The following is a 24,074-nucleotide window of genomic DNA, read 5'->3' on the forward strand; positions in this document are numbered from 1 at the left end:
AACAACAAGAACAACAGCTAAAATATCTAATTGAGAAGTCATAATTTATTCTTCAAACAGTTGGAACCTTATATAAGCAAAAATAATAGATGTTATAATAGTTCCTTATAAATGTGCACCTCGTTATAAATCTCAGATGTTACAGAGAAGAAACAATTCTTATTTGTTTACGTCTCTCTCTAGGTCTTGTGGTCTCACTGTTTTATTACCATAACATCTCCAGTACATGCTTTCATTTTAACCAAAAACATCTTTATTTATAACTCCAATCATTTTAGGCATATTTGCTTCTCATCTATTATCCAACAAGTATAACATGTTCAACAAGTAAGATGTAGTGTAAGTTCACATACTCCATATCATGTAACACAGATATGATAACAGTTTGAAATTCTGTTTACAGTACAGAGTTGGAAGGGCACGATATAATGAAATCAATTGCCTATCAATGTATGTGTCAATGTCTCACTGCAATATTGTGAAGAAAGACAAAGGATTATACATAATAGATGGTGGGGTAAGTTATGTAATGTAGAGACTCGAAGTTAAAATAAACTGATTACTTCCTTGTAAACATTTGAGTATGAGTGTTTTATTTAATACACATTTTATTATTTAAACTGCTGCATGTAACTTTAAATGTCATATTGGCTCGAGGAATAGGCTCAAACCCTTTTTAATGTGTACTTGCTAGATCTAAACAACAGTATAATATAAGAGAAACCAGTGGAGTGAGGTGTGGCATATAGAAACATGCAGTAGAAAACAGTATTCATATTAGCTTTTGAGCTCTTACGCTTTCTCTAGAAAAAGTACACATATTTAGGCAGACAGACACCCAACCACATTCCTGCAGTGAGACTGGCTGTTGATTATCACTTATTGAGAGCACTTGCCTGCGCAGATGGTGGTGGGGAGGGAGGAGAGAAGAATGCACTAGAACTGAGGGGTTAGTAGGATAGTGTGAAGGAGGTCTTTCGACAGATGACTCAGTGTCTGCACAACAAGACAAAAGAAATTCAGAGGGTAGAGTTTGTAAGAGATAGAGAAAGGAAGTGGGGTTGAAAGGGATGGGAGGAAGGGAGAGGAAGGTAGAGATGAAGAGGGAGACAGGAAGGAAGGAGGAAGGATGGAAAAGGGTAGAAGGGAGGGGGGGGGGGAGAGAGAGAGAGAATGCATGCCACCTCTGGGGGTGGGGGGAGAGTGCTGGGAGAAGACAGTACATGATCTGGAGTGAAAAGGAGTGGTGAGGACAGAAGAGAGAAGGGAAAAGGTAATGAGGAACTGATTAACGGAGGTTTAGATCAGAGGAATTGCGTGAGTGCAGGATGTGTTGGAGAGGGAAGTCCCGCCTATGTAGTTCAGAGAAACTATTCTGGTAGGGGAATCCATTTGCGCAGTTACTGAAGCAGCTGTTGAAGTCATTTGTGCTGTGGTACACAGCATGTTCGGGAACTGGATGATCAAGTTTGCAGACTGCCACAGTTTGACGATGGCCACTCATGCAAGTAGACAATTGGTTACTTGTCATGCCCACATAGCATGCTGCAGAGTAATTGCAGCATAGCTGATGTAAACTTTTCGGATTTTACACATGACCTTGCCTTTTATTGGGTAGGAAATTCTCTGTCTGGATGGGCCCTGGGGGGCCCAAATGGTATCAAGTGATTGCCACAGCAGGTTATAGGCGTCACGGGATGTGGTTGTGGAGGGGCATGTGGTCAGCCCACTGCTGTTCTGGCCATTGTTAGTTTTTGTGACCGTAACTACTACTTCTCAATGAAGTAGCTCCTTACGTGGTTGTCTCAACGGCTGAGTGCATCCCGCTTACCAACATCCCAAGTGCTAGCCAAGCCTGACAGCACTTAACTTCAGTCATCTGATGGGAACCAGTATTATCAGTGTGGCAAGGCCATTGGCCATTGGAAAGGAAATGCTGTCATATATTAACAACTTATTGAATCATTCACTGTTAAGCTTGAGACTGTTGAGAGTCAGCAAGAGTGCTCCGAGGCAAGAAACCAGAGACACACTGTAGGTACAGGCGTAAATCGTAGCTTTTAGGTTACTCTAGGGAAATAGTAATGGAGGAAACTTACGAACTGCAAATGCTTGGACAGCTGTCCCAGGGTATAAGTCATGATAAAGAGAACTAATTAGTATCTCCACAACCATCTACATGTTGTTGTAAGTAGGCGATAATCATAAACAGGCATTTCTTAGCACATGCAGCAAGAATGACCATTACACCTAAGAATAGCCGCATCAGTAGTTTCACAGAAGTTAGATTGAGAGGGAAAATGAAGAAAACTGCTGAAGTAGAGGCCTCTGCTCATGAGATAGAAGCCTGCGTCTGCAGGGTGAAGCATGGCGATGTAAAACACTGTTGTTCCTTACCGTAGTAAGAAGGGCAGTGATGTTTAGCTTTCAGCTGGATGCTGTTGCTACCAAATGTACAGCTTGTTAGTCTGAATGCTAGAAGCAGTCATCCAGCAGAGAAGAAGAAGGGGAAGGATGCAAAATGGAGTTGGTTGGAGGCACCATGAAGGAGAAAAGCCCCATGTTAGACTGGCAAATGACTGTGACATTCCAGTAGTGTTAGTGGGGTGGCTGCAGAAACATTGTGCTGTCAGAATACTTTCTAAAGCCTCAGGTTTTCGTATTCCAAGTATTTGTCAGTCAGAGTGTTGGGATTACGTGTTGCTCAACACCAACCTTGGGTAATGTCCAATTTAAGTCTGTTTTCTCACTTTTAATGTTGCTCTCAAATGTTTGTACTTAATGAAGCACTGGGTGATTCTTCTTCTGTTCTCTCTCATCTATGTTTATAAATGGTCTTCAGTGTAGTAGTTAAGTTGGAATAAAGTAATTGATTGTTATGAAACTCTAGAATTCCTTGAGTCTCCTATAATATTGTGAAAGGATAGTTGCTACTCACCATATAGTGGAGATGCCGAGTCAGATAGGCACAACAAAAAGACTGTCGCAAAGTTGTTTTGTTGTCCACATCTTTGACCCAGCATCATTGCTATATGGTGAGTAGCAATTATCCTTTTCATAATATTGTCTTCATTCCATCCTGACTTTTCGATTGTTTGAATCTCCTACAAGTATCCTCCAAGAGTCGCAAAATCCACACCACTTGTAGGTGCTCCCTGTGACAGTGTTTGGTGCTGACCCAAGGAGCTACCTGCTATCACTGGATGTTTGTCTTTCGGCATTTGCTCCTGACTGCTCGAAAACTACGTCTCACCTGAAACTCCCCTAAAGTTCTCATACACTTCATCTAGCCTATATCAGAACATTACAATGCATATGACTTGACTGCAGTACGAGGTGGTGGATGGTGGGTTGGTGTATGGAAGTGTCTTGCTCCTGTGTTGACCAGAAGGAAATGACCCATGGGGTGCAGGATTGGGAGCTGTATGGCAAGGATATTCTGTTGGTCTGGTGCTTGGCAAACCACTACTTTGGTTGATGTGGGTATGATTTAAGGTACAATGTCCCTCATCTCAGGGTGTAATGAGAGGTAGTTGAAAACCTGGTGAAGGGTGTGGTTGAGCTTTTTGTTGATCTTTTCAAGGCCAAGGTGATACTAGCAGATCAGAGGAGTGCTGGTCGGTGGCTGGTTAACAGGTTTACTGGTGTTTCAGGAGATGACACAGCAGATCTGTCTGTGGACTAGCTCGATAAAACCTTATTGACAGACAGTATCCTGTTCACATCGTGCAGTGTTCTACTGCCCACGCAGTTTACAGAGTATACTTATCCGTCCCTATTCCAAACCTACTCCGAATGCACCCCATGGGTCATTCCCTTGTGGTTAACTATAGTGCAAAATATGTCCCACACACCTAACCATCTCCTATCACAGTCCACTCACTGGCATTTCTTAGCCAATAAAAGGCAGGGCCACATTTAAAAGCAACCATGTTTTGTGTCAGCTATGCTGCAGTTACTACCCAGTGTTCTATGTGGGCATGACAAGTAATCAACCATCTACTCGCATGAATAGTTACCTCCAAACTATGGCAAACTGCAAATATGACCAACCAGTTGCCGAACATTTTGTGCACCACAACACAGGTGACTCCCACAACTATTTCACTAAGGGAGCCATTTGGATACTCCCTGGCAGCACTAGTTTCTTATAACTACACAGGTGGGAATTGTCTCTCCACCATATCCTGCACTTGTACAATCCCCTTGGCCTAAACCTCCATTTAACTGTCTACCACTGCCTCACCTGACCTTTTCCCTTCTCTCATCTGTCTACAGCATTCGTTTCCTGCCCAGATTATGTCCTGCTGCTCCCTCCCCCCCTCCTCCTGCCTCGTGTCGTGTCAAGTGGGCTCTCTCTCTCCCCCTCCCTCCCCCCTCTCTTTTTCCCTCTCCCCTCCCTCCCTCCCCTTTTTCTCTCCCCTCCCCTCTCCCCCCTCTTCTCTCCCCTCCCCCTCTCTTCCCCTCCCCTTCTCTCACTCCCACCTCTCCCTCCCCCTCCTCCTCTCCCTCCCCCTCTCCCTCCCCCTCCCCCTCTCCCTCCCCCTCTCCTCCCAGTCTACCTCCCCCCATCTGCCACCTCCCCTCCCCTCCTCTTACCCGCACCCTCTCCACTTCCCTCCTCACTCCCCTTCCCCTCCCCACTCCTCTCTCCCCCCCTTCCCCTCCCACCCCCTCCCTCTCTTGCCCCTATCCCTCTTCTCTCACTCCCTCCCCCTCCTATATCCTCCCCTCTCTCACCCCTCCCCATCTTCCCACTTCACCCCTCTCTCTCACCCCTGTCCCCCTTTCCTTTCCCCTCTATCTTCTGCACTACTTTTGTCTTGGTGTGCAGCCACTGAGTCATCTGTCGAAAGATCTTCCCCACATTAATCCCACTATCCCTCCTTGCCTTGTGTGTCCTTCTCTACATCCTCAGCACCTGCAGCTGTGCAGGCAACTGCTCTCAATAATCAATAATCATTAGTCAACCTTTCTATAGTTGTGGGAGAGTGTGCTTGGGAGTTTGTGTGGTTGTGTGTGTGAATATGTGCATTTTTGCTGGAGGAAGGTAAAGAGCTCAAAAACTAGTGTGAATAATGTTTTCTGTTGCGTGTTTACATGTGTGATACATCAGTCCTCTACAGTCCTTATTTTATGTTTTAGTTCATCCAGAAATTTCCCTTGTTGTTATATGGCAATATGGCAGGCAGTGGGTTATAAATTCCTCTTATTGTTTCAATGTGAAAACAAATTGACTTTTTCAACTTTAACTGCCATGCATGCCTTAATCTATATTAGATCCTGCCAAATATATAACTGAAGCTGATTCCTTGTACTGATCTCCTCCTATAGCAGACCGTAGCAGAGTGAGTGGATTATTGACATTTTTTATAAAACTGTGCTTGAGTTCACTCTCATCTCGAGTATTGAATAATTTCTGTGATTCAAAAGTCCTTAACGTTAAAGGCAGATTTCAAAAGAAATGTCCGGAATGTCTATTCCAGTGCCGAACTGTAAATGAAATTCATGAATTTATTAAGTAGCGAACAGACCCAAATCTGAATACAAGAATGTTTTTATTCTGTCTGTATGTTTCTGCAAAATAGAGTACCTTCACTTAAATTTTTAAAAACAATAAAAACTCATAAAAGATGTGTATTCACTATATTTCTGTCTTAAATTACACAATTTTTCGATTTTTTTATGCTTCTTAAATAGCTGTTAAGTATTTTTGCAGAAACTATAGCCCATGTAGGAAGGTGTTATCACACAGTGAAGTGGAGCAGTAGAGAAGTGTGGAGGGGACAAGATTTACATAAGAAAGGCAGTAGAGAGTGGGCAGACAAAGTCTGCATTGCAAGACCTTGTTGCTGTGGGCAACAATCAGTTTCATTTGTTTTGGTTATGTGTTCCATTGATCATTCTCACAGTAACCATTATGATGTGGAATGTGTCAAGTGCATAATAAATGCATACATGAATCAATTTTTTTATGCTTAAAATTTTTATCATGTACCCCATATTATTAAATGGCACAAAACTCATATATTATACCTATAAATTTATTTATTCCTATTCAAGAATTCATGTATGGTCTGTCAAACATTTTATTTCATCTGGTAATTTATCAAAAAGTTTTACAGCAGCATATTTTACCCCTTCCTGTGCCAAATATAGGTAAAGAAGAGGAGAGTGTAAGTCTTTCTTCCTTCTAGTATCATAATCATGAATGTCACTGTTGTTTTTAAAATGGTCCATGTCATTGAGAACAAATTTCATTAGTGAGTAAATGTACTATGAGGCTGTTGTAAGAATTCCTAACCTTTTAAACAGATGCCTAGATGTGCGACTATGAGTCCCACAAATTATTCTAACCTCTTTCTTCTGAACAGTGAATACATTTGCCCAAGTGTTGAGTTACCCCAAAATATAATTCCGTATGACATCAGAGAGTGAAATTGTGCTAAGTATGTTAGCTTACTAATTTCTATATTCTCAGAATTGGCAATTATTCTGATTGCAAAGTTCCTGAACCTAGTCGCTTTAGGAGATCCAAAATATGAATTTTTCCAATTAAGAATCTCATCTATATGTCCACCTACAAACTTAGTATGCTCTACCCTGTCTACTGACTTCTGTTGATGTGTTATTTTTATTGAAGGAACTGTACTCCTTGTGGCAGAAAATTGGATGTACTGTGTTTTTTTTTTTTTTTTTTTTTTTAAGTTCAGAGCAAGCCCATTTGCAGAAAAGCAATGAACAACTTTTGCAAATTCATTAGTTGTATCATTTTCTATTGGAGTTTCTTTTACTGGATAAATAATGATGCTTGCATAATCAGCAAATAGTGTCAGGTTAGCTTCTTGTTTCAGAGAAGGTAGGAAGACCATTCATTTATATCAAGAACAGAAGGAGACCCGGGATCAAACCCTGTGGAACACCTAATGTAATTTCACTCCAGTTACATGAAGTGGCAAACTTCCTTAAATCATCTAAACCATAGAAAGAAACTTTTTTGTTTCCTCTTTTGTAGATATGGCTTAAACCATTCATATGCTGTTCCATTTATACTGTAGAGTTGCAACTTCTGTAATATAATGTCATGGTTCACACAATCAGATGCTTAGGATAAGTCACAGAAAATTCCTATTGGCGATATTTTACTATTTAAAGACTCTATTACATGGACAGTGAAATTGTATATAGCTGTCTGAGTAGAACAGCATTTTTGAAATCCGAACTGTGATTTACTAAGTATCCCATTACTGTTGAGATGGCTAACCATTCTTGAGTACATTACATTCTTGGTGATTTTTGAAAATGCTGTAAGCAAGGATACTGACCGGTAATTATTGACATATGTGGTGTCCCATTTTTCCTAGAGAGGCTATGACAATGACATATTTTAAACTGTCTGGGAAAATACCTTGAGTTAGTGATGCATTACATATGTGACTCAGAACATCAGTTGTAAATTCTCCACATTGTTTTAATATCTTGTTAGAGATGTCATCTACTCCAACTGAACATTTATTTTTCAAAGATTTAATGATTTTCCTTATTTCATAAGAGGTTGTTAGGTGAAAATTAATTTAAGATTTCTCCAAACTGACTCTTCCACGTGCTGCTTGTTTTTTTTTCTTGAGCTGTTCTCACCAAGTTTTTTACCTACACTTAAGAAATGGTTGTTAAATACATTAGCGGCTTGTGTAGTTGTTAAATACATTAACTGCTTGTGTACTGTTGGTTAAAATAGTCTCATTCCCCTTAATAGTAATACTACATACCCCCGTGGTTACTTTTCCTGTCTCCCTTCTAACAACATTCCATATTGATTTGATTTTATTGCCCGAGTTGTTAATTTCATCTCTAACATATGTATCTCTTTATTTTCTGACAACTTCTTTCACTATGTTACAATAACTTTATAGTGTAAAATTACTCCTGGGTCTATACTAATTCTTGCTATCTCATACAGTTTTCTTTTTCTTTCTGGAGACATTTTAATACTTTTAGCAATCCAAGGTTTCTTTGAAAAATGGTGTTACATTTAGTAATTTTTTTGGGCAACAATGTTCAGAAGGGGATATAAACCTATCAAGATATATGTTGCATTTATCATTAGCATTTGGCTCATTATATAGGTACATCTCCCCAATTAACATTTCTTAAACTTTCTTTGAAGTGCTCTATAGGTACTGGACTGAGCAACCTTACACTGTTACTTAATGGTTTCTGAACTGTACACCCTGCTAGGTTTTGTAAGTTAATCAATTGTGCATCATGGTCTGATAATCCATTTGTCACAGGGAAAGCATGTGTTAGTTCTGCATCCTCTTGCTTTACAAATACATTATCTATTAGAGTGCTACTGTCTTGAGCTATATGTGTAGGGAAATTGATCATTGATTCTAAGTTACATGTCATTAATAACACTTCTTGTTCACTTTTCCTATCAGAGTTGCTTAGAAAGTTTATATTGAAATCACCACAGATTAATAACTTCTTCTTTCTGTCTGACGGACAGCATAATAGGAAGTCAAACGTTTTTTATGAATAGCTCCCATTCTCCTAATGGGGACCTGTGCACTGTTGCTAATATCAACATACACTAGCTAGCTGTAGTTCACATGCACAAACTTCAGAGTGCTGATCAACACAAAATTTGCTTACTTCTACAGTTCTGTATTTGTACCCTTGTTTTGTGTAAATGGCAATTCCTCCTTTATCCATGCTAGATCTGCAAGTGTAAGATGCTGAATTATACCCATTTGTACTGACACTTTCCATCCCCACAGTTACATGGTGTTCAGACAGACAAAGTATATCAATCACATTCTTATTTTTGAGATCATCTAAACACACTAATAGCTCATCTACTTTATTTTTTGTTTCCCTGATATTTTGGTGAAGTAAGTTGATAGTACCCATAGCTTTATCTCTATTTGCTGTACATATGGCTTCATTTGTACTATTTTTCTTGATTGATGTCTGTCTGGACTTTGGCTTTAATCTAAAGAACCTGTTTGCCTGGTCCCATTAACCACAGCGATCGTCCCATGTGTAACTGTGGCCCTCCTTACAATATCTACTAATAGAGAAGCGACCTTGTCTTTCCCCTTCATATTTAGGTGCAGGTGTATTCCCACTTACCAATAGCATCAACTGGAACAACACTTACATGAGATTTTGCCGGTGTCTGGGGCATCCTGTCCAGTCGTGCCTTATAGCAGTGTTTATCCAGAGCCGATCATGGCATAGAAAGAGCTCCACAAACCCCACATTTGTGTGCCCATTTTCTGCTCCTGTTTTATCCAGGTCACTCCTAATGATTTATCTTGGATTCATAGCCAGGCTGTCTCCTGCTCCTCCAATTATAATAACCTGATGTTCCTTCTCAGAGTTCCTGCATAACTGACCTAAGTTTGCTGTCACCTGGCTAAGGCTAGCACATGGTTTCACAAAACTTGTGACCTATTACCCTGCGCCTAATTCGTCCTGAAGCCGCTGGCCTACACCCCTCCCATGACTGCTACCTAGAAGCAGAATTCTTCTTTTCCTATTCTAATTTAATCCCAACCTGTTTTTTCCTTTAAGCTAATATTCTGCTTCAACCTACATTCATCTACATCTGGGTGAGACCCTTCCTACATTGCCTCAGATAGCAAGTAAAACTGATGATGTGTTCAAATATGTGAGTGGAACAACAAATTTTAAAATCTGATTTGATTTGATTTGATTTTTTATTGGTCCAGTTTTGTCATACAGCACAAATTGTACAATTGATATTGGACAGGTCAAATATAAGTTACAATAATACATAGTATAAGCAAAATAGTAGGCAAATTAAAAATAGGTACCTATTACAATTAATTTTGTTACGTATTCAGAAATTCTCTGGCAGAATAGAAACAGTGCTTTATTAGAAATGCCTTTAGTTTAGCTTTAAATATTGGATGAGTAGCATTTTTTATTTCCTCTGTTATCTTATTATGTAGTATTACACCAATGTTAATTATGCTCCTCTAATAGGTGGTTGTTCTGTGATATTTTTGATGTATATTTGATTTCCCTCTGGTACCATAGTTGTGTACATTTTTGTTCTGTAGCAGTTTGCTTGTTTTCAGGAGGTAGTCCCTAGTGAACAAGACAGTTTCATAAATGAATAAACTTGGAACATTTAGAACACTAAGCTCAGTAAAATGGGATTTACAGGAGTCCATCTTTTTAAGGCCACAAATTATTCTTAGAGCCCTTGTTGCATTCTAAAAACCTTTATACTATCCCCAGAAAACGATCCCATATTGGACTAGTGAGTGGAACTGTGCATAGTATGCCTGCAGTACTGTTGTTTTGCTTGTTGTAGCCTTTAAAATTCTTAGGCCATAGCACACAGATTATAGTTTTCTAGACAAGTTATTTATATGTGTGCCCCACTTTAAGTCCTGCTGAACCAATAGACCCAAAAATTTTGTGACACTTACATTTTCTAGGGTATCATTTTTTAATTGTGCTTGAATAGACATTTGATTAGTTGGAGGAATTAAGTGAAAATCGACACACACAGTTTTTTCTGTATTTATAATGAGTTTGTTTTTTTGTGAACCACTCAGAAAGTCTTTCCATAGAACTTTTTGCTGTGGACTGCAAAGTTTCTGGATTGGATCCAGTGAGCAATATGCTGGTGTCATCGGCAAAGAGGATGGTTTTTGTGGGACTCGTATATTCAACTAAGCCATCCACATAAATCAAGAAGAGTAATGGACCTAAGATTGAGCCCTGCAGTACACCAAGTTTTATTGTTAATTCGCTAGAAAGTAAGGAGTTGTTTCTTATTTTATTAATTTTGTTGAATTCATACTGAAGTGATACTTTCTGCCTGCAGTTTTTTAGGTATGAAAACAACCAGCTATGTGCTACACCTCTTACTCCTCGTCTTTCTAATTTTTCGAGCAGAATGTTATGGTCCAGGATATCAAAGGCTTTTGATAGATCTAGAAAAATACCTGCAGCTAATTTATGTTGATCAAGGGATTTTAAAATGCAGTCTAAGAATTCGAAAATTGGTGTCTGTGTAGATTTAGACTTTCTAAAACCGTGTTGTTGTACTGTAAGTGGTGCATATTTATTTATGAAACTTAGAAGCCTGTCATAGAAGAGTTTTTCTAGAATTTTTAAGTAGAAACTTAACAGTGACACGGGTCGGTAGTTTGATATTTTTTTCCGAAGACCCTTTTTTTTAGCATTGGTGTAACTTTTGCTATTTTAAAAACATCTGGAAATACACCAGTTTTTAAAGAGAGGTTGAAAATTTTTGCCAAGGGGTTTTCTATGTGGTGAGCACATGTTTTTAATATGAAATCAGGTACTTCATCAAGACCACTTGACATTTTATTGCTTAATGATTTAATTTTACTTATAATTTCATTGGGGTTTGTTTCATAAACATACATAGAAGCAGTCAAGATCACTGACTTGCTGGAGAAACTTGGGACTGGTCCTTGACAGTGTACTTGAATGAGGTCTTCAGCCAGTGAAGTGAAGTATTCACTGAATTTTTCCACTATCAAATTTGGGTCTGTGACTTTTGAGTCTTCTAGTGTTAATGATACATTCTTTTTCTTTGGAGCTGAACTACAAGTTTCTTTCTTTATAACTCTCCACGTGGATCTCATTTTGTTAGATGAGTTTCTTATCAAATTGTCATTCCACATAATTTTTGCCTCTTTGACTACTCTACCATAGATTCTTTTGTAGGCTTTTGAATAATCAGTAATAATGATCAATCGGGTCAATATAACTTTTACTGACATCACAGAACTTTATTTGTTTTTTCACAAAGATAGCAGAGCCACCATGTTTGGAAAACTCTCGGCTAAAATGACTTGCTAATCTATATCCTGAGATTGAGGTTAATTTTACTTCGGCATTTCATAGCCAGTGTTCAGTAATGCAAATTGTATCTACATTTAGTGCATAGTGGAGTAGTGCTTCCAACATGGAAATTTTATTTGTGAGTGACTGAACATTATGGTGTACGATAGCAAACCCTGGGTATTTAGTAACTTTAGTGGAAATGGTTTCTGATTCTTTATCCAATGGCATTTCTAATACAGCACTTACCCTAAAAATTTTCAGTACCTTTCTTGTGTATGGCTTCTGTTTTCTGGTGGCAATCAGTAGGTTAGTTAACTTCTGGAGCTTGTATAAGTTTTGCTTCATCCACATCTGACCTCTTCAGTTTAAACCATTTCGTAATTTTCGTTTGGCTGATGACTTGATTGTTTGTTTCTCACCTAATCGGTTTAAACCACACTGTTTGGCAGATGGCACAGCTTGTAACTTGTCTAAAGCACTTCTTAATCTCCGTTTGTTTGTCACTTATACTTTTTTCTTCACTCTTCTTTGAGATGCGAGTACATATTTTTTCGGCTAGTAATTTCTTTCCATTAGTCGTCTACACGAGACATGAGCTGACTATGTCGTGTATGTTGCTCCACAGCTATAACCTCTGTGACGGCAGAAGGTGAAAACAGCTGATGCGGCTTTGTGAAGACTTTTTAAGTACAATTTTTCTCAAAAAAATGATCGTCTAACGATACAATCATCAAAATTGGTTACAGTGTTTATCATTTTAGTAAAAACTGAACAATATTATTAGTAAAAAATGTAGTAACAACCAGATTAACTTCAAGCAGAAACCAAAATTGCTATACTTGATTGACAACTGCTTCTACTACATAGAATTTAAAAAAAAATGTAAGTTTATATTTTGTGTGTGTGTGTGTGTGTGTGTGTGTGTGTGTGTGTGTGTGTGTTTTACTGTAGTTGAATGTAAATCACTGTGTGTAAAAAAGAATTACTTATCACAATTCTTTAAAATTATAGTGGTTGGGGGGGAGAGATGATGTGAATTGTCCAGATCTGAAGTAATTATCATTTAGCCGCAGCAAAACTTGTCCATAAATGCGCACAGGTATAGATGCGTACACGTTAAGAACATTGTGGCATTGAATAAATGTTAATTCCTGTTAGTTTGGGTGCGCGTCGTGGTATTTACCTTTTCTCCCCAACGATGTACAACAACATGGCTGCGGCGGCTATTCTCTCTTCAGGTTGACTTCATCTCCAAAAAGGTCCATTTAAAAATGCAAGCCCTTGTCACATTGGGAAGTAGAAAATAAGGTGTAGCTAGGTACGAGAATGAAAACTTGTGTCTTCTGCATATTGTAACTTTTAATTAAAAGAATACTGGTAGAGTGCAATTACATACGTCTTTATTGCACCAGCTCAAAAGACCAACAAGACACCGAGATATATATACGAGGGCGGTTCAGAAAGTAACCTCCGATTGGTCACAGTGTGGGTTGTGGGGGGAGTAGCGACGCCATCTGTGCGTTCACGCACTCAACAGGTCAGTCGGCATCAAGCCGTGGTCGAGTGAACGCCGTACCTGGGCTAGTTTAGTTTTTGTGGCAGTTTGAAATGTGTGCTGCAATAGAAAACCCCGCGAAATGTGAAGTGCGTGCTGTCATAAGGTTTTTTACAGCCAAAGGATATTCTGCAGCAGCTATTCATCGTGAGCTTTGTGCCATGTACGGACCAAGAGTTATGAGTGAAGGAGTTGTCCGTGAATGGGTACGTTTATTTAAAAGTGGACGAGAAAACGTTCATGATGAAGGGAGGAGTGGTTGACCATCATTGGTGACTGACGAACTCGTTCAGACAGTTGATGCAAAAGTTCGTGAAAATCGACGTTTCTCAATGTCGGAGTTGTCTACTGGTTTTCCACAGATTTCTAAGACTCTCTTGTACGAGATAGTGACAGCAAGATTGGGTTACCGTAAGTTCTGTGCACGATGGGTGCCCAAAATTCTTACCGACCACCACAAAACTCAAAGAATGGCCTCTGCATTAGACTTTCTGTCACGTTATGAGGACGAAGGAGAACCATTGTTAAACAGAATCGTGACCGGTGACGAAACCTGGATTAAGTACGTGAACCCTGAGACAAAAGAACAATCAAAGATGTGGGCACATTCAAATTCACCTACCAAACCAAGAAAAGCCTCGCAAGATTTTTTCTGCCAGAAAACTGATGGCAACGGTGTTTTGGGATGCCAAAGGGGTGTTGTTGGTTGAATTCATGGAACGTGGTACGACCATTAATCAAGACGTGTACTGTGAAACAATAAAAAAGTTACGACGGGCTATACAGAACAAACGCCGTGGTATGCTGACTTCCGGTATCGTTTTTTTGCACGATAACGCCCGTCCTCACTCTGCTCGCAGAACAACGGCCCTTCTTGAGTCCTTCAAGTGGGACGTTATCAACCATCCATCTTACAGCCCAGACCTGGTGCCAAGTGATTATCACCTCTTCATGCATTTGAAGAAATGGCTCGGGTCACAGCGGTTTGATGACGACGAAGAGCTCAAAGATGCGGTGACAGGCAGGCTCCAGGCACAAGCAGGTGATTTTTATGCAGAAGGAATTTCAAAGCTTGTGAAGAGATACGATAAGTGCCTCAATCGCTATGGAGACTATGTAGAAAAATAGTGCAAAGATGTAGTTGTAAGATGTATATATTAAAATATTTTTGTTTAACTTGGTGTATTTTTTTAAATCAACCGGAGGTTACTTTCTGAACGGCCCTCGTATATATATAAACAAAGATGATGTAACTTACCAAACGAAAGTGTTGGTATGTTGATAGACACACTAACAAACACACACACAAAATTCAAGCTTTTGCAACCCACAGTTGCTTCATCAGGAAGGAGGGAAGGAGAGGGAAAGACAAAAGGATGTCGGTTTTAAGGGAGAGGGTAAGGAGTCATTCCAATCCCGGGAGCGGAAAGACTTACCTTAGGGGGAGAAAGAGACAGGTATACACTCGCACACACACATATCCATCCGCACATATACAGACACAAGCAGACATATATACATAAAGAGGTACATAAAAATCGATAGTTTTGTTTTTAAATTTTCTGTCAACGTAGATGTAATCATACCTCCCTATGATATCTCTGCCACGTGGGGATGGTGCGACTTTTTATTGATATGTGTAGGTCATTTAAAGAACCTACACAATTGCAACCTCCCCCCCTCCCTTGCCACCCCTTACCCCTTACCCCTCCCCATTTATTGTATACTGGAGTGATCCATATCACTGGTCGCTGGATGTCAGTATGCAGTGGTGGTGCATTAACACCATTTAACTTTTCTGTGCTTTAAACTCTTGGCCTGCCATTGTACTGAGACCTTCATTTGTGCCCAAGTTTACCTCATGTACTCTCAGAACATGCCATTACATAATGTTTGTATCTAATTTTGTTTAATGTACACTTTACACATTATTACTACCGCTATTTACAAAATAATAAATGAATAAATAAAGGTTGCATCAACAGGCACATTTGAATTCAGAGTCTGTAGTTTGATTATTGGAATTTAACTGCTGCTATTGCGGCATCGTCCAGAGTGCTCACCTCACATGAAATATGGTGCAGGCGCACTTGAGTTTGTTAATGCTGCTGTTAAGTTGAACTGTCCATGAATGTGCTACAGTTTCACTTGTTTACCAAAGTCAATAAAAGTGTTCATCCCTTTGCGGGAACATGGTGTGCTGAGGCTTGTGCATAGTGGAACCATTGATACTGTGGTGAGGAGGTTCATCATTTATGGCCCAGGCATTTGTTCCTCTCATAATCCACATGTTTCAGTGGTTGAACCAAGCTCACGCTGTCAGCATTCTGAGGCAATTGAATGGATTCAACGTAAGTCTCCAATGCCCTTATTCTTTTCCATACCACGTCTGTGGTAGAATGCTTTGTCGATACTCAAGTCCACTGATGATACTAATGTTTGATACTCTTCAGCACTGGCACACGGTTTTTACAGGAACACACCATTGAATTGCGAGTTTCAAACCTTCATAAAATGTTCGTTGCATATTTGGTGTTATATTCAGCTCTACATTACATCACAGGCTGCCACGTAATCGTGACTTATTTAGTTTCATAATCGAAAGCAGTCTTTCATGCATTTATGTTGATCAAAACATTGTTATCACGTTTGCAATCTCATTATATGGACGTGGAATGTCGAGCTTCGGGACAGTTTCAACACAGATGGATTTGGCTTATAAACGGGAAATACGTTGCAGATCGATAAGCTCCATCTGCAGTTGCCCAGGGGCGCTTTAAAATGAAATGCAAAACGGTCTCTAAAAGAGATCACAAGGAAATTTAGAACTGGCAGTGCGCTCAAATGTTTGGAAAACTATTTCTGTAATTCTTTTAACGAGACAGAAGTTTGTTCAAATTCATGTTTTCTTTAACACCAGTGAGTTTAGGGAAATGGACGGTGTTTTTTTTTTCATAATTTATCACCCGCACAATGCTATTTTTTTAAACATATCCCCGTCATATCCAAAATAGATTATTTCTCACCTTGCAACATCTTACTGTGGGCAGTGTGCAGTCAAATCCACGTAAAATGCAAAGTCTTCAGCCCATCCTGGGTGTTCCAATTTTCTTTCCTCCTTTCATTTTTCTTTCATAAATTTAACAATAGCGGGTTTCAATTTGAAAAATCGTTTCAGGCATGCCCCTTGACTTAACCAACGTACTTTGAAATAATATAGTCCAGTTACAAAAGACCTGACACCCCTTTAATTTCCTGAACGGTTACAGATATCGAAACGAGGTTTCGTGCAATTGATAGTACCCTAAGGGGCACTGTTTTGTATGGATAATGCCCTGATATCAGGCATCAACCAAGATGTTGATACAAGTATGATTTTTTTTTAATGGAAATGTATACTTTTCATAACTATATTCAGTAGGTCTTGGAAAGGCAGTTACGATGATATAGCGCTTTTATTACTGACACTGAAGCCTTTCGCAAGAGAATCCGAGAAATGCACTAAAACTGGGAAGCAATGAGGCGAGAGTAGGCCATTGCTGTGAAATAACACCAAGCTGTCAGACCAGACTCAGCCGTTATATGCCGATGCAGCAAGGCACGCCTTCGCTACTAAAATAAAACCTCATTTTGTATACGACCTAGAAACACCTACGATTTTTTTTGTGAGACTATGGCATATGCTAGTTTCTGGCGTATCAGATGGGACTAAGGAAAGCTGTTTCAATTGTACGTACTTTTCCAGGTTTTTGTTGGAACAACTACAGTTTTTCGAGCAGTTTTTCATTACTATTTTCACAGAATTTTCTTGACATTCGTCTCATAATAGCGTGTCTAACTTTTGCACATTGGTGTACATGTCAGCATGCAAGAAATTATGAATCATAAATGATCTGCTGACAGACAACACAGTTTTGTTAGTTCTGGGGCACAGAGAAGTAAACAGTCGAAAAGCTTAATACAACGATGTAGACTGGCATGACCATGTTTACAATGTAATATCTGATTCCGGATGACTCAGTTTTAGAATATTTCTCTCATTCTTTTGCAAGGAATTTCTACTACAAAATTAACAAGCATTGTATCACTGCAGTCGTCTTCTCATGCACTTTCGGATGCCGTTAAGAAAGTATATCATTCTCTTTAAAAAATTATACTTGCCTCATAATCACGATCGATACAAAAGTGAAGATTCTGTATTACACACCAAATTACGTGTCCCTTAGCGTGCTATCATTGGCCCAAAACCTAGCTTCGGTATCTAAAATCATTCACGAAATAAAAGGGGTATTACGTCGTGCATGACTCATCCTGAATATACTCCCTTTGTCAGAAATGTTACAGGACAGATTAAAAAAAATATAGAAAATTGTACTTCAGTTACCAACGTTTCTGGAGGTCTTGAAAGAAAGCAGGGAAATTTTCAACTTCTATGCTTGTAAGCTCATTTGTCACAGGCTGTCGTATGTATGTGATATCTTGATGGAGTTTTCTTTCAGTTGCATTCTTGAAAGGGCCTCGCTGCAGTTGCTTAATCATCGTCCACATTTCACTAGGGTTTTCCCAGCTTAACGCATATCTTATTTTTCACTCTTTGCTCAGAATCAGCATCGATTGTGTCACCAAAACTAATGCGCCAAGAATCCAGACAGGGTGTTGCTAAGCACAGCCTTGCCACATAGTGAGTTTCACGGAAACACGTGCAAGGTCATTTAGAGGACACACACATTAACATGAAAGCAACATTTGTTCCCTTTTGGTATTGCAAGCTCAGAAACAAAAAAAAGCCTGTCCTGGAACTTTTTCTGCGAAATGGATTAGTCTCCATACTCTTCGTACAGTTTCACTGAAACAGTTATACCTGACGGCATAGTAATGTATTCTACTTCCGAATATTTGCTACTTGAACCATCAATGTCATCACGTCAGCTACGTCTGCTAATTTAAAACAAAGTGCTTTTTGATGTACAGAACACAGAATCTCGTCTGATAATCTTTGTAATTTCTGGTTCTTTCCTCGTCAACTAAAAAAATGGTTCAAATGGCTGTGAGCACTATGGGACTTAACTTCTGAGGCCATCAGTCCCCTAGAACTTAGAACTACTTAAACCTAACTAACCTAAGGACATCACACACATCCATGCCTGAGGCAGGATTCGAACCTGCGACCGTAGCGGTCCCGCGGTTCCGGACTGTAGTGCCTAGAACCGCTCGACCACCCCGGCCAGCCCGTCAACTAAATCTTTAAATTCTATCTGAGTGGTGTGTAATGTTCCATAGGAAATTTCTGCTACTCATATATTACTGCGACTGCATAATGGATATGGAGAATTTCAACCTTCTGTTCTCGTTCCCATCCACATCTTGTGACGATAGATCACTAGACTGCCTGTTTTTGTGCGAATAACCACTGGACCAACTTCCTTTATACCACGAACAAATAGCGAAGGATAAACAGTGCTTACACCAAGACCCTGGCGAGCTGAAGAAAGCCGTGTCGATCAAAAGAAGCCTCATCAAATGCTGGAAGGAAGTGTCGCATCGCTCTGCTGTATGAAATGTGGCGCTATACCGAGAGGGACCGAGCAAAGGCGAGACGTACCAAACAGTGACGAGACAGACCGAACCTCGGAGCGCTTGGAAGCAGCACATTGTGCAAAAGTGAAATTTTGCACGACTTGGTCGACCATGGTGTATAACAACTGACGCTCGGAAAACCGATATTTGATCGGAATAGCAGAGCCGAATTAGACAACGTGTGAATATGATAGTGAAAATGGGCCTCCGGTATCTGGCGAGCTATGCGGGCGCGCGCGGGCCGCTTAGCGCTTACCTCCTCGCGGGACAGCGTCTCGTGTGGCCAGCGCGCGTCCAGGTCCTGCAGCAGGCGCAGCAGGATGCAAGTGTCCAGCGGCGAAGACAGCGCCTGCCGGCAGTAGGACGTCCAGCGCACAGCGGCCAGCTGCAGCTCCGTCACATCGCCCTGGATCGCGTGTTGGTGCTGGATCGTCTACGCCACATGCGGCAGCTCGCCGCTCCACTCCCACGTCGGGCCCTGCGGGCACATCGCCGGCACCCGTCACTACAGACAATCTCACAGGACAAAATATCAGCCACTCCCTCAAAAAAGCTCAACTCGTCGCTTTGGAGCTCTGAAGGTGGCAGGGGTAAAATACAGGGAGCGAAAGGCTATTTACAATTTGTACAGAAAGCAGATGACACTTATAAGAGTCGAGGGGTATGAAAGAGAAGCAGTGGTTGGGAAGTGAGTGAAACAGGGTTGTAGCCTATCCCCGATGTTATTCAATCTGTATACAGAGCAAGAAATAAAGGAAACAAAGGAAAAGTTCGGAGTAGGTATTAAAATCCATGGAGAAGAAATAAAAACTTTGAGGTTCGCCGATATTGTTGTAATTCTGTCAGAGACAGCAAAGGACCTGGAAGAGCAGTTGAACGGAATGGACAGTATCTTGAAAGGAGGGTATAAGATGAACATCAACAAAAGCAAAACGAGGATAATGGAATGTAGTCGAATTAAGTCGGGTGATGCTGAGGGAATTGGATTAGGAAATGAGACACTTAAAGTAGTAAAGGAGTTTTGCTATTTGGGGAGCAAAATAACTGATGATGGTCGAAGTATAGAGGATATAAAATGTAGACTGGCAATGGCAAGGAAATCGTTTCTGAAGAAGAGAAATTTGTTAACATCAAGTATAGATTTAAATGTCAGGAAATCGTTTCTGAAAGTATTTGTATGGAGTGTAGCCATGTGTGGAAGTGAAACGTGGACAATAAATAGTTTAGACAAGAAGAGAATATAAGCTTTCGAAATGTGGTGCTACAGAAAAATGCTGAAGATTAGATGGGTAGATCACATAACTAATGAGGAGGTTTTGAATAGAATTGGGGAGAAGAGAAGTTTGTGGCACAACTTGACTAGAAGAAGGGATCGGTTGGACATGTTCTGAGGCATCGAGGGATCACCAATCTAGCATTGGAGGGCAGCGTGGAGGGTAAAAATCGTAGAGGGAGACCAAGAGATGAATACACTAAGCAGATTCAGAAGGATGTAGGTTGCAGTAGGTATTGGGAGATGAAGAAGCTTGCACAGGATAGAGTAACATGGAGAGCTGTATCAAACCAGTCTCAGGACTGGAGACCACAACAACAACAACCTGTGTAGGACTTCTGCCAAGCTGTCACGTTACCCTCCACCGCTCTGAAGTATGTCATGCCGGCCAAGTGGTGGGTACACCTTCTGATCAAAAGTGTCCAGCATCTAGTAATGGACATAAAGGGCACTGCGCACACACACCAACCGACCGACCAATTTCCTGTACAGCCTACACACTTTACGACCTACTTTACTGAGTGACTACAGGGACAAAAGATGAACTTCTGTTGGTCGGCTGGCAGGGCAGCGCTACACATAACATAATTTTTTGGGTGGAGTGATTGGGGGAGGGAGGGGTTGGGTGAAATTGTGACGGAGATCATGCGAAGGGCTGGTGGGTCGGCTGTTGGCTGTGTGTGTGTGTGTGTGTGTGTGTGTGTGTGTGTGTGTGTGTGTCCCTTTATTACTCATGGGATATGACCACCCTTTAATTTATGATAGCTGGAATTCTGCTGGGGACATTTCCAGTGAGGTGCATGAATGTCAGTGAGGGAATGACAGTCTGTTCTTCTTCAAGTGCTGAAACCAGAGGTGGTAGTGATGTTGGATTCTGGAGCGAAGTCGATCTTTTAACACTTCCCAAATGAGTTTCATTGGGTTCAGGTCGGGACACTGGGCAGCATAGTCCATTTCAGGAATATTGTTATTCACAAACCACAGATACTGCCGCACAACAGGGTTTACTATCACGCTGAAACAATTATAGTCTCCGAAAACGTCCTGTGCTGAATGCAGCCTAAAGCTCATGTACATGTGTTAAGACATTAGGCAGTAACTTGGATGGTACTAGAGGGAGCTGTAGAAGGTAAAAACTGTAGGTGAAAACAGAGATTGGAATATATGCACCAAATAATTGAGGACATTGTTCTTCTGAGATGAAGAACTTGATTGGTGTATCATTGCGGATTGTCTACAAGGAATGGTGGACCACTCACAGTCATGTAACACATGTTAAGAGCAGCCATTGTTAAAACACCCTAACCGACAGTGACTAGTGACGGATGTCACACCTCGCCAATGACTATATTTTTCCAACCCGACAGAAATTGCTGCAGTCATTCAATGCGGACACGGATCCACAGTAGGATCCTAATGGGGGGGGGGGGGCTCTCAGTTTCTTACTTTCTCACCTCTCCCACCTGATGGATCCAGGACTGAAAGAATGCAACAAGTTTCCAGCGAACCAACGTTGCGAATGGAACTGCATGCCATGGACTTTCGAAACGAGGTACTTCGCAAAAGGTCATTGCTCTCAGCGGCATGTGGAGTTGGACGTCTTTAATTGGACAAACAACACAGTATCTGGGCAGTAGTTGACTGGAGTGCAATCATGCCATACTGAAGAGTGGAAGTTGTGGATCAGGCCGGAGGTGGTTCTGTGATGTTTTGGGGCAGTTTTCGCACCGTGACTTGCGACCATTCATTGCCATGAAAATAAACCACGATGTTCATCTCTGCATTATCTGTAATTAAGCATTACCCCTCTACATTTTGATATGGATATGCTGTGGACCCTCCCGTCTTCCAGGATGACAGCAGCCATTTTCACAGGGTTGTATTCTTATGTTCCTGGTATGACAAACACTCTCACTCCTCTCTGCAGATGACAGCTCTTGCAGGGGTGGATTCGTCAAGTGGATGTGGCATACCTGAAGAAAGTTCTGGAGCATATCATTGTGTGGAACTGAAATATATACCAAGCGAAAATTTGAGAAGTATAAATTAGAAGGACCGAAGATTTGGCTTCCTTTCAGCATCATCATGACTAGAGACTGTGCATAAACTGAGATGTGTGAAGGGTGTGAAGGGAAATCGGCGTATGCTTTTCAAAGGATCTATCCATGCAGTGACCTGAAGTGGTTCAGGGAAGCCACGAAAATCTGATCTCAGTGTGGGGCGAGTATTTGAATCCACCGTCCTCCCCAGTACGAGACCCTTATCTTCATCACTACGCCACTTCAAACGATCAGAAGTTGGGGAGAATTTGATCCTTTCAGATGAGGTACTATCGAAGAAGGTAGTAAAGTAGAGAGACGGGATACGAAACAAGGAGGTACTGAAAAAACAGCCCGCCGCAGTGGCCGAGCGGTTCTAGGCGCTACAGTCGGGAACCGCGCGACCGCTACAGTCGCAGGTTCGAATCCTGCCTCGGGCATGGATGTGTGTGATGTCCTTAGGTTAGTTAGGTTTAAGTAGTTCTAAGTTCTAGGGGACTGATGACCTCAGATGTTAAGGCGCATAGTGCTCAGAGCCATTTGAACCATTTTGAAAAAACAAATAGGCCCTATATTAAATCTATGGGAAAGCCTTACCAGTAGAATGGTCACGTTAATGGAACATTTGCCACGCAGGCCGCTAAAATTAATTTTGCGCTGGAAGGAATTAGAAATGGAAAAAAGTAATGTAGGTGTAGACAGATACTAGAACACGCGTCCTAGTACAAAGAAATTATAAACTTGGTGTTCTAGATACGTTGAAACAGACTTCGAGGGGTTGTAGATGGTATCTTGAGGAATACGTTGCGGGTAGAAACCCGTGTTGGGGAACGTCGTTCAACGACGCTAGAGCGCGCCGATGTTATAGGCGCTGGCAGCAAACGTGACTTTGCACGCTGAAGGACGGTAGGCAGAAAGTCTCTTAATGTTGTTTGTTTATTCACTGATCGACTGATTACCGCGACCTTCAGTGGAGAAGGTGGAGCTAGCTGCTGCTTAGAACGGCTTTGTTTCCTATGAATACGATGCTCTGGTGCTTCGGTTGGTGGCGGTTTCTGACACGAGTATCCACCCGCAGTTTATTTTTCTCCTGGAACCCTCTAAAATACAGGAGAAAAATAAACTACAGATGGAAACCCGTGTCCGAAACAGTCATCCACCAAGGCAACAGAACATCGCATTCATTGGAGACAAGGCCTGTCTACGCAGCAGCTAGCTCCATCCTCTCCAATGGCGATCATGGCAATCAGTTGCGATCACTGAATAAGAAATAACATTGCGAGGCGTTCCTCTTACATTTCGTCAGTGTACAATGTGAATTTGCTGCCGAAGGGGTGCCCTAGTGGCAGACATAGGCTTCTATGACTTCGATGTTCTGTACCTTCGTTGGATGAAATTTCTAGACACGTACTCCTATCCTCCATTTGTTCCTCAAGACACCCTCTACAACTCCTTGAATTTTGTCGCAACATTTCGGGGACACCCTGTAGAGATGAAAAGTAGTGCAGAAGATAGGAAGCGATGTAGGACTCCAAACCAGTCGAAAGACAGATGAATTAAAAAAACAGACAGTACTTTGGATACACAGCTGTACACCAGGATAAACTGAAGCAATACCACGTGGGAAGACTGTGGCTAAGGTCCTAAATTCTAAGCTTGTATATGTATTGTCAAGCAACGTACAACTGGTTCATGAATCAGTACTGACAATGTTTCGTGTCAATTGTTAAATGTGTGATATAATAACCAGAACATGTTTCGGGACTACGTT

The 24,074-nt window shown here is 41.0% G+C and overlaps 1 protein-coding gene across 3 annotated transcripts in view; it reads left to right on the plus strand.

The window, feature by feature from the left end:
• The window catches only part of LOC126440353 (molybdenum cofactor biosynthesis protein 1-like), a 346,021-nt gene that overhangs the window by 19,230 nt on the left and 302,717 nt on the right, over positions 1 to 24,074 (plus strand). For 2 of the 3 annotated variants that reach the window (XM_050090642.1, XM_050090641.1), the window contains exon 3: positions 404 to 517. The exons of the other annotated variant lie outside the window; for it this stretch is intronic. In XM_050090642.1, coding sequence (XP_049946599.1) covers positions 404 to 517 — 114 coding nt within the window. The remainder of the gene's footprint in view (positions 1 to 403; positions 518 to 24,074) is intronic. 3 annotated transcript variants of the gene reach the window in all.

Source organism: Schistocerca serialis, unplaced genomic scaffold (assembly GCF_023864345.2).
Source record: "Schistocerca serialis cubense isolate TAMUIC-IGC-003099 unplaced genomic scaffold, iqSchSeri2.2 HiC_scaffold_1362, whole genome shotgun sequence".
NCBI lineage: Eukaryota > Metazoa > Arthropoda > Insecta > Orthoptera > Acrididae > Schistocerca > Schistocerca serialis.